At 41.4% G+C, this 12,065-nt stretch overlaps 1 protein-coding gene across 1 annotated transcript in view; it reads right to left on the bottom strand.

Moving 5' to 3' along the window:
• Positions 1-1,275: 1,275 nt before the first annotated feature.
• Positions 1,276-12,065, bottom strand: part of LOC132875568 (NACHT, LRR and PYD domains-containing protein 1b allele 3-like) — a 53,219-nt gene continuing 42,429 nt past the window's right edge. The window contains exons 5-10 of the mRNA XM_060912440.1: positions 10,681-10,892; positions 9,131-9,387; positions 8,808-8,930; positions 8,542-8,686; positions 2,153-2,188; positions 1,276-1,852 (exon numbers count right to left, since the gene is read on the bottom strand). Coding sequence (XP_060768423.1) covers positions 1,593-1,852; positions 2,153-2,188; positions 8,542-8,686; positions 8,808-8,930; positions 9,131-9,387; positions 10,681-10,892 — 1,033 coding nt within the window. The 3' untranslated portion in view covers positions 1,276-1,592. The remainder of the gene's footprint in view (positions 1,853-2,152; positions 2,189-8,541; positions 8,687-8,807; positions 8,931-9,130; positions 9,388-10,680; positions 10,893-12,065) is intronic.

Below are 12,065 nucleotides of genomic sequence, written 5' to 3'. Positions count from 1 at the left end.
AGGACTGCAGTTGTCATGAACAGTTTTGCACTCAAGTTTCTATCAATGAATAGTTTATAACTTCAACAAAACAGACTTCATGTTAAAATTATAATGGTTTTCCTGGTTACACAGTTATAGAAGCGAGTTATTTATACTCATGCTATCTGTGATCACCCAAATGAGGATGGGTTCCCTTTTGAGTCTGGTTCCTCTCAAGATTTCTTCCACATGTCATCCGAGGGAGTTTTTCCTTGACACTGTTGCCACAGGCTTGCTCATTGGGGATAAAACAGGGATAAACTCAGCTCATGTTTAAAGTCTTTAATTTTCTGTAAATCTGCTTTGGTGACAATGTCTGTTGTTAAAAGTGCTATACAAATAAACTTGACTAAGTAATGAGCAATGACAGTCTGTCGTTGCTTTAGGATATGAAGTGTCTTTCAATTAATAAAAATAAAGAACGGCCTTGACTTAGGTGCGTCCAAACTTTTGATTGGTACTGTACATAATCAAATCATGTTTGCTGAAACAAAACCAAATGAAGCAAACTGCATTTATACCCAGGTCAGACGGTAGGCTGCAACTAGTTTTCAACTACTTGCATCTACCTGCGATAACAAAATCGCAGGAAGACTCAAGACTGGTCTTGCATTAATGCACGACGACACAGATAATGGCAGAGTGTTGCAGAGGGTCTTTAGAGGCAGACTGACACAAGTGGATCACGATTTGTTTGCATTTCAGCTGCAATTTGCTTCCAGTCAGTGCAAATAGCAGGTTAACGCATGTAGAGGCAGGCGGTCATGCAACACTTGAGTGACTAATCGCAGGCTGAAGCAGGTAGTGGTAGCTAGATGCAGGGCAAGACAAGTCTTTAGAGATGGCTGCAATGCATCGCAGGTAGATGCAGACTGCACCTGCAAATAGTTTACAAACAACCTGCGAGCAGTCTTATGGCCTCGTATTTTTAAAAAGTTTTCTGTGCACTGCATTAACCTTCATTCTGCAACACCCTGTGATTGACACAGATTCAGCTTAAAAACTCTGCTTCTTGCAATACATCTAACCACACCGAAGGATATGATGCAAAACACCTGCGATCAGTTGCCACCCGACCAATCGCAGGTCGCAGCAAGCATCTTTCTGCCGTCTGACCTGAGCATTAAAACTGTGTTAATGCACATCAATTCGTTAATGTGGAACAAAAGTTAATTAAGTTGTAAGAGATTAATTTAGTATGTTAGATATTGTATATTATGTGTGTGGAGCCGATGTACACATTTAAATCCAGTAAATTCATTGACCTTTTTCAGTTTTTTAATACTATTAAAATATACAACATAGAAGATGTTCATATGAGGTACTTGCATAACATCAAACCATTCGAGGGCAAAATACTAGAATAAGTACAGGAATAAATGCATTTATGATGCTGTTCTAAATAGGAAATGCAATATAACCAAATCGTAAAAGCAATATATGAAAGACTGTAAATTAAGCATAAAAAGAGATCAAACCAGTCCTATATTCATAGTTCCATTTAGAACTGTGCATTACAAGACACAGAATAAGTAAAATTACAATGTGTGCAAGGTCCACTAAACCAGGCTTTATCCAGACTCCAATTCATCCACTAAAAAAGGCTCTTTCTCCTTGAGGATTTTATAGACTTCTGCTTTCACAACTCTTCCTCCTGACTCGAGAGATCTGTACAGGAGCCTCATTTGCTTATACGGTGTTGATCCTACATTAATGTCATTGTACATTTCATCACTAATCATGTTCTTGCTTTTTAGATAGTCTGCTATCTCCATTACTGAAGAAACTCTCTGAATGAGCTTTTCTCTGTGTTGATCCACAAAGTCAGCACCTAACATGAAAAAGTTACATTACATTATGAATTTTAACAAATGTACACATGTCCGCTGCAACAGGATTTGATTACAGGATGAAGTAATATTTTAAATAAATATTTTAATAAAGTTAGGGTTCAATAGAGAGTTCCATAGAGAAATTTGGTGGACAAAAAAATTTGAATGCATTCCTGTTAACCTGTTAAGCCAAACAGCAGTTAAAGCACTAAAAAACTTACATTTTACAAAAGTTGTCTACCGCTGAGTATCTGACTTCTAGTGGATAATTTGGAAGTCAAATTTACAGGTAGGCTTACCTGTTGTATCTGTTTTGGGTGAGGTTGCCTCAGACCCTGATGTGACAAGAAAGAAAACAAGACTTGATACTTTGACACTGCATAATTAACATACAATTAGAGGTCCTTGAAAGTAGGCAAAAAGCATTAATTCAGTAACCCATCCATCCATTATCTGTAGCTGCTTATTCTGTACAGGGTCGCAGGCAAGCTGGAGTCTATCCCAGCTGACTATGGGCGAGAGGGAGGGTCAGAGCCATCCCATAGGCTGCGCGAACTGTGCAACTGCACAGGGCCTCGCGCCACTAGGGGGCCTCGCGCCTTAAATCTTGCTGTGTTTTTTTTTAAAATTATTATTATTTTTTAAAATAAATACATTAGTTATGTATGATTTTGTATCAATGAGATGTCACATAAAAACAAACAAATAAAAAACAAATCCAAACAAAGCGAGTTTTTCATTGTCATTACGTAATGCGTCCTCACTGAAGACGGGAGAGGAGGAAAGTTAAAGCGGGGGAAAGTAAACATGTCGACGGCAAGAGAACGCGATCGATTTCGCAAGCACGAATCGGCTGCTGAGAAGAGGAAAAAATACTGCGGGGATCGCTGGATAAATTTATCAGTACTGCCAGTGATGCTGTGGCAGCAACTAGCATCTCCATCACGCACACCGACACTGTGGCAGAGCCGAGCGGGCTTCTACAACGGCAGGACGGGAACGCACGCACTGAGGATGACAGTGAAGTCCAAGGTGAGGAAGGAGGATAATAAGTAGGCTAGCTGTGGTTGAGAAATATTTTATAATGAGGCTTGTGCCCGATTCAGTTGAGCTGGACCACACGATCAATTCTGTTTTTTTTCTATTACAATCGATCAGAGTTTACCCTGGAAGACGCGGTCCCGCCAACGCCTGATGAAGAGCATCTCATCTGTTCCGGTTAGTGTTGTAAATAAGTTAAATAATAAGTAAAATGAGTTGTGTATAGTTGTGATTAATAAATGTATATAATGAATGAAAAGTGTCCTAATCTGCTTGTTTAAAATGTCAAGATGCCAAAAATAAAGTGACTGAACTGACTTGATGTACTGTAGCCACTCGTTGCACAGTTGATTTTTTTTTCCTTTGAAATAAATAGCAAAAAGTCATAGCTGAGACTATGTGCATGATTATGCTGTATTATTCTATTTGATAAAACGTATTGCAGCGAGATTATGCATGCAATAGAACTAGAATAGTTGCATCTGTGCGACTGTTATTCATGCGCAATTACGCATCCATGTCAAAGATTAGGGCCTCGCATTTCAAGTTCGCACAGGGCCTCGCACCCCCCCTGCAACGGCCCTGGGGAGGGTACACCCTGGACAAGTTGCCAGCTCATCACAGGGCTAACACATTGACACAAACAACCATTCATACTCACATTCACACCTATGGTCAATTTAGAGCCACCAATTAGCCTAACTTGCATGTCTTTGGACTGTGGGGGAAACCGGAGCACCCGGAGGAAACATGCAAACTCCACACAGAAAGGCCCTCGTCAGCCGCTGGGCTCGAATCCAGGACCTTGCTATGAGGCAACAGTGCTAACCACTACACCACCGTGCCACCTAATTCAGTAACCAGTAGAATGCATTTCACTCTGTGTAATCACTTGACATAAGTACCAATGTGCTATGTTCACACTAACAAGCAACACAGCAAGAACCATTCATTTCTTGAGTTTCCCCCTCACAACTGACACCAATTAGTTCCCATTTACCGATGTGCAAAAACGGGAGAAAAATTTGTTGTCATATGCACATTTAACAAAGGGTTGTATAGGAAGATTACAAAGAAAACTAAGTAGCAGAGATTGTTGGAGTCCCTGTTCAGTCTACACACCTAGTACAGTTACAGTGGAGCAAAAAAGTATTTAGTCAGTCACCAATTGTGCAAGGTCTCCCACTTAAAAAGATGAGAGAGGCCTGTAATTTTCATCATAGGTATACCTCAACTATGAGAGACGAAATGAGAAAAAAAAAATCCAGAAAATCACATTGTCTGATTTTTAAAGAATTTATTTGCAAATTATGGTGGAAAATAAGTATTTGGTCAATAACAAAAGTTCATCTCAATACATTGTTATATACCCTTTGTTGGCAATGACAGAGGTCAAACGTTTTCTGTAAGTCTTCACAAGGTTTTCACATACTGTTGCTGGTATTTTGGCCCATTCTTCCATGCAGATCTCCTCTAGAGCAGTGATGTTTTGGGGCCGTCACTGGGCAACACGGACTTTCAACTCCCTCCAAAGATTTTCTATGGGGTTGAGATCTGGAGACTGGCTAGGCCACTCCAGGACCTTGAAATGCTTCTTACGAAGCCACTCCTTCGTTGCCCAGGCGGTGTGTTTGGGATCATTGTCATGCTGATAGACCCAGCCAAGTTTCATCTTCAATGCCCTTGCTGATGGGAGGAGGTTTTCACTCAAAATCTCATGATACATGGCCCCATTCATTCTTTCCTTTACACGGATCAGTTGTCCTGGTCCCTTTGCAGAAAAACAATGCCAAAGCATGATGTTTCCACCCCCATGCTTCACAGTAGGTATGGTGTTCTTTGGATGCAACTCAGCATTCTTTCTCCTCCAAACATGACAAGTTGAGTTTTTACCAAAAAGTTCTATTTTGGTTTCATCTGACCATATGACATTCTCCCAATCCTCTTCTGGATCATCCAAATGCTCTCTAGCAAACTTCAGACAGGCCTGGACATGTACTGGCTTAAGCAGTGGGACACGTCTGGCACTGCAGGATTTGAGTCCCTGGCAGCGTAGTGTGTTACTGTTGGTAGCCTTTGTTACTTTGGTCCCAGCTCTCTGTAGGTCATTCACTAGGTCCCCCTGTGTGGTTCTGGGATTTTTGCTCACCGTTCTTGTGATCATTTTGACCCCACGGGGTGAGATCTTGCGTGGAGCCCCAGATCGAGGGAGATTATCAGTGGTCTTGTATGTCTTCCATTTTCTAATAATTGCTCCACAGTTGATTTATTCACACCAAGCTGCTTACCTATTGCAGATTCAGTCTTCCCAGCCTGGTGCAGGTCTACAATTTTGTTTCTGGTGTCCTTTGACAGCTCTTTGGTCTTGGCCATAGTGGAGTTTGGAGTGTGACTGTTTGAGGTTGTGGACAGGTGTCTTTTATACTGATAACGAGTTCAAACAGGTGCCATTAATAATAGGTAACAAGTGGAGGACAGAGGAGCCTCTTAAAGAAGTTACAGGTCTGTGAGAACCAGAAATCTTGCTTGTTTGTAGGCGACCAAATACTTATTTTACCGAGGAATTTACCAATTAATTCATTAAAAATCCTACAATGTGATTTCTTGGATTCTTTCCCCCCATTCTGTCTCTCATAGTTGAAGTGTACCTATGATGAAAATTACAGACCTCTCTCATCTTTTTAAGTGGGAGAACTTGCACAATTGGTGGCTGACTAAATACTTTTTTGCCCCACTGTAGCTTGCTTTACTAATCTGTACAAAGGTGAGCATGTACCATGCAAATCAAACCTCAGTACATTAAAAAAAAAAAGTGGTTTGTAGGCATGTGACGATAAATCATGATACAAATCGTGATTCATTCACATTTGCATTTGGCAGATGCCCTTATCCAGAGTGACTTCCATAGTAAGTGTTTTGAAGTCTATCAATAATACATCCTGATACTGGTTCACTAGGTTGCAGACTAAGAATACAGTCTAAAAGAATCAGTCTAAAAGCACTGTTGGAGAGGTAATATAGCAAGAAAAGCACAAAGATAAGATTTTTTTAAAGTGCTAATTTAAGTACTTCAGGAAGAGATAGGTCTTTAGGCATCATTTGAAGACAGCCAGTGACTCAGCTGCTTGGACATCTAGGAGAAGTTTCATTCCACCACTTAGGTGCCAGAACAGAGAAGTGTCTTGATGCATGCCTTCCTTGTACCTTGAGAGATGTTGGGACCAGTCAAGCAGTGCTAGAGTGCTTTGAGGTAAGTGGGTGCTAGTCCATTTTTGTCTTTGAAGGCAAGCTTCAGTGTTTTAAATCTACAGGAAGCCAGTGGAGGGAATGCAGCAATGAAGTAATGTGGGAGAATTTAGGAAGGTTGAAAATGAGTCATGCAGCTGCATTCTGGATCAGTTGCAGCAGTCGAATAGTGCCAAGAGGCAGACCTGCTAGGAGCAAGTTGCAGTAGTCCAGTCTTGAAATGATGAGCGACTGAACAAGCACCTTAGTGTCCTGTATGGATAGAAATGGATGGATCCTTCTGATGTTCTAAAGGAGAAGTTGTCATGAGCATGACACATTATGTGAGAGGAAAAGGACAACTGATTGTCCATAGTTACCTCAAGGTTGCGTGCAGTGACCGAAGGTAAGATCAGAGAGTTGTCCAGGGAGATCACAAGATCTTGCTGTGGGGATGAATCACCCGGGATGAACAGCAGTTCAGTTTTGCTGGGATTAAGTTTCAGCTGATGCCAGATATGCTAAGATGAGAGTGGAAACATGAGTGTCTGAATGAGGAAAGGAGAGGATGAGCTGAGTGTCATCCTCATAGTAGTGGTATGAGAACCTATGAGAGGATATGACCTCACCATGAGATTGAGGATAAAGGGAGAACAGAAGAGGACCAAATACTGAGCTTTGTAGGACACCAGTGAAGAATCCGCATGGAGTAGATGTGAATCCCCTCCACGTCACCTGATATGACTGACCTTCCAAGGAGGAAGCATACCATTGCCATGCTGTGTAAGGAATTACAAGACTCATGAGAATGGACAAGAGAGTCTTGCGATTGTGTCAAATGCTGCTGAAAGTTCGAGTAGGATGACAGTTTGGCTGATCTAGCAGCATGTAACTTTTCACTGATGGCCAAAAGGGCAGTCTCTGTGGAATACGTCACTTTGAAACCAGACTGATTATGATCTTGGAGTTTTTTCTGTGAGAGGTAGAGACACAGTTGATAGACAGTCTGTTTGAAGATTTTAGAAAAAAAAGAGAGAAGTGATACCAGTCGGTGGTTGTTGATGTCTGAGCGATCCAGAGTGGGATTCTTCAGGATGGGAATAACCCTTGCTCACTTGAATGCAGTTGGTATATGACCAACCTGGAAGCTGCAGGAGGATAGACAGCAGCACCAATTAACTTGTTCCAGCTGTGCGAGCCCTGCCCTGCAGCCATGCGCAATCTGGCCATCCACAACACTGGTGGTGCTGAAGGAGAGCTGCCCATTCAGCACCATGAGAGTGGTAGTGTGAGAAGCGATGTTCTTCCTGTGTGGGGAAACGCAGGAGCCTCTGGCACAAGGAGGAGGTCTTGTGAGATGGTCTGGAACATTGTGGATGGGATTGGATCCAGTGGACAAGTGGTAGGACTGCAGGACAAGATGATTTGTAAGATCTCTTCTGTTGTTAGATTTGGAAAATGTGTCAGTGAAAGAAAAAGAAGAGGAATCCTGAGTGTGCAGTGTAGGAGTTGTGGTAGGACTGAAGGTCTGGCAGATCTTTTCAACTTTACCATCCCAAAAGGTCGCAAAGTCTTCAGCAGTCATGGAGGATGGAGTGAGAGGACCCAGCAGTTCAAGTAATGAAGAAATAATGTTGTGGAGCTTGTGAGGATCTTGTGGAGAAGTTGCCAGCTTTTTTTTTTTGTAAAAGGCAGTCTTAGTAGAAGTCACTTCAGATGAGAATTTGGACAGGAGAACACAATAAGAGACAAGATCTGTGTGGAGTGGTGATTTCGACCACTTTTTCTCTACTATAATTAATTCTGTCTGACTGCTGTGCAACACATCCGATAGCTAAGGAACAGGGCAAGAAGTTTTCCTGGGCAGAGAAGATTCATGGATGAGGAAAGTGAGGAGAGGAGAGTGTCTGTGGCTAACTCCAATGGTAGGGAGGAAAAGGAGTCAGGGTCTGGAAGAGAAGATATGGTGCAGGAAGCTATGGATGAAGAGGAGATTTTGGTGAGTGGGAGAGCTGATAGCTGATTTTAGGCAGTATAGGGAGGGTGATGGTGAAAGATACAAAGTGATGATCAGAGATGTTGGACTGGGGTAGCATTGATGTCTGTAGCTGGGGAGGAGTGGCCCAAGACCAGGTCCACATTCCTCCTTCGAATCAATGAATAAAAACTGAATCGCAATTAATATCTGACAGCATAATCTCTTAGTTTTTCATACCTGTAAATGCATTATTTAGACAGGAGGGGGTGCAATAATGTACAATGGAGGAAATGAGTGTGACATCACTGTAGGCTGAAGTAACACAGCTCTACTGCTGTGAAAACACCAAAACAGATCTAAAATGGGAAAGAGCTGTTGCGGCGTTGACAGTACGGCCGCAAGGTTCAGGAGCTTCTTATATATATAAAAAAAGCATTCGCTTACCTGTAAGCAAGACCATACGAGGTTCCCACACCTCCTGGTCATTTTCATCCAAAAGACCTAAAGTGACTTTATCAACATCACTATTAAAGAGCACCTCAAATGTAGGGTGATAGTTGGGGCCATAGTCACGCTCAAACTCCTCAACCTAAGGAAACAGGCAATGGAAAGATTATTTCAAATGAATGTCTGAAAGGTCAACCGTGTTTCATTAAAAAGGACCAAGGTGGTGATGAGCCTTTTGTATAATAGTATGAGTTGTACCTTACCTTGGGTTGGAACACATAATTGTGGTCAGTATTTGTACAATATGGCTGGTATTTTTTACCAGGGGTCAGTTTACATTTGGAGCTTGTCTCGATGTACGTGTTGCACTCATGCCGTTTCTGCACCTTCAAGGGAACAAAATGAAATTTTATTCACTTTAAATGCTAAATATAAAAGAGTTTAGAAATACAAATTTTAGTAAAATTGTGTTCTCAAAAAAGTGTCTAATAATACATCTTTTATCACTTCCCATGATAACTGCATCAGGATAAAACACACTTACACAAGCCATGTTGAAGATAATATATTAATAAAAGCAGATTACCTCTTCAACTGGCACATTCTGTGGCAAAAGGTGCATGTGCAGTTTACTCATCTTGTGCGTCCCAATTATTTTTTTATAGAACAGTAGAACTTGGGCCTTGATAGAATAACCTTTATATAGCAGTGCTCTTAAGACACCGAAGAGGGAGAGACCTTCAATGTCTATGATGACGTGTGTGTTTGTTACTTTTAGTGGCTGAATTATCTCCACATTACCATCAGTCACATGTGCCACAGTAAATTCCACCACATCTGAGCCTGTAACATATAGAACAACCAGAACAAAACATTTTACATCATAATAAACATGAACTGGATATTTACTCCAGTAGTTTACAATTTTATCTAATTTGGCTCATGATGGAGGCTCATGATTTACTCTTGTATGCGCTAATGCCATCATTCGAGTTGTTAAAATTTGTATTCAAACCTCAGACAAAACTACAGAATTTAGCACTATTTAGAAAGTTATGTAAGAATTCCACATAAAGGTTAGAACTTGCCCTTAAAACAGAGGAATGTCTCAGGTACACACAATTCCTTGGTTTTAAGCACATTTTTCTTGCATGATACGTGCCCAGAGCTATTCTCAGACACAATATGTCATGGTGAAGGTTTCTTTTTTTTTTTGGTAAGGATACCATTGGAGATGAACAACATCATAATCTGAGACATTGTTTATTTCAAGGACCAAATGGTTTATGGATGAAGTTATGAATTCTGGTGCCATCTCTTCCTCAGGTAAGTTATGCACATGCACCTGGCTGTCCAAATGATATAAAAGAAAATGTGATTCATCAGACCAGGCCACCTTCTTCCATTGCTCCATAGTCCAGTTCTGATGCGAAAGTGCCTGTTGTAGGTGCTTTCGGTGGTGGACAGGGGTCAGCACTCTGACCGGTCTGCAGCGACGCACCACCATACATAGCAAGCTGTGATGCGCTGTGTCCCCTGACACCTTTCTATCATATCCAGCATTAACTTTTTCAGCAATTTGTGTGACAGTAGCTCTTCTGTGGGATCGAACCAGATGGGTCACCAGTTGTCCTTCCTTAGACCACTTTTGGTAGATACTAATCACTGCATACCAGGAACACCCCACAAGATCTGTCATTTTGAAGATGCTCTGACCCAGTTGTCTTGCCATCACTATTTGGCCCTTGTCAAAGTCACTCAGATCCTTGCATTTGCCCATTTTTCTTGCTTCCAACACATCAACTTTGAGAGCTGACTGTTCACTTGCTACCTAATATATCCCACCCCTTTTCAGGTGCCACTGCAATGAGTTAATCGGTGTTATTCACTTCAGCTGTCAGTGGTTTTAACGTGATGGCTGATTGGTGTATAGTGACACTGTGTAATTTACAATGTTTTTGATTACAGACCAGGTTTATTTATAAGGTCACTTTTAGGCATGTTAAATACATCACTGCAAAATGACATACAGTATTCACACACTGTTAGAAGGTAGATTTCACTTTTATTAAGTTGCTTATACTGTATATCATATTTAATCATGGATTTATAAAAGTTAGCCATAAGTCAACTTACAGGTCTCACAATGTGGAAGATGCAGATGACGGATAGAACCTTCATGGCAGTCAATACTGTACAAAGGTCCTGCAGGCTCCATTTGGTCTAACCCATCCAAGAAACAGCTGTCCCAGGACACTATTCTGTACAGCACTTCCCCTTTCCCTTCCATCTCAAACATAAGGTTGGTCAATTTGCACATAAACTGACCAGCATGAGGGCAGAGAAACCTGAAAAAAAAAAAGAAAACCTGGAATAACATCTCCTTCAATAATATTTTCAGTAATCAAGAGTTTATTTGACTGTAGGGGTGGACAAATAATACATTTCATCACAGAAATGTGGAGGCTGTTATAGCATGCACACACATACACACACATATATATATACATACATATATATATACACACACACATATATATATATGTGTGTGTATGTATGTATGTGTATATATATGTGTATATATATATATATATATATATATATATATATATATATATATATACACACATATATATACACATACATACATACACACACATATATATATATATATATATATATATATATATATATATATATATATATATATATCCACATATACACACATATCCACATATACACACACACACACACACATATATAAAAAAAATCTCCTTCTCACCCCCGGCGGGGGGGTGGTATCCATGTCATCCTCAAGCTCGGGTCCTCTACCAGAGGCCTGGGAGTTTGAGGGTTCTGCGCAGTATCTTCGATGTTCCTAGGACTGCGCTCTTCTGGACTGAGGCTTCAGATGTTGTTCCTGGGATTTGCTGGAGCCACTCTCCCAGTTTGGGGGTTACTGCCCCAAGTGCCCCCACTACCACGGGGACCACGCAACCCTTGACCTTCCACATCCGTTCCAGCTGCTCTTTCAACCCTTGATACTTCTCAAGTTTCTCATGTTCCTTCTTCCTGATGTTGGCGTCAGCTGGGATCGCCACATCTATCACCACCACCCTCTTCTGCTCTTTGTCCACCACCACTATGTCCGGTTGGTTAGCCAGGATCTGTTTGTCAGTCTGGAAGCTGAAGTCCCACAGAATCTTGGCCCTGTTGTTCTCAGCCACCTTCTGTGGTATGGCCCATTGGGACTTGGGTATTTCTATTCCATACTGGTTGCAGATGTTCCTGTATACTATCCCAGCCACTTGGTTGTGCCTCTCCATGTACGCTGATCCAGCTAGCATCTTACACCCTGCTACTATGTGCTGGACTGTTTCAGGGGCTTCTTTGCACAGTCTGCATCTTGGGTCTGATCTACTCTGGTAGATCCTGGCCTCTATGGCTCTTGTGCTTATGGCCTGTTCTTGTGCTGCCATGATTAGTGCCTCTGTGCTGTCTGTCAGTCCTGCATTATCCAG

The sequence above is a fragment of the Neoarius graeffei genome, chromosome 28 (genome assembly GCF_027579695.1).
Source record: "Neoarius graeffei isolate fNeoGra1 chromosome 28, fNeoGra1.pri, whole genome shotgun sequence".
Classification (NCBI taxonomy): Eukaryota; Metazoa; Chordata; class Actinopteri; order Siluriformes; family Ariidae; genus Neoarius; species Neoarius graeffei.
This window is presented reverse-complemented; position numbering and strand designations above follow the sequence as displayed.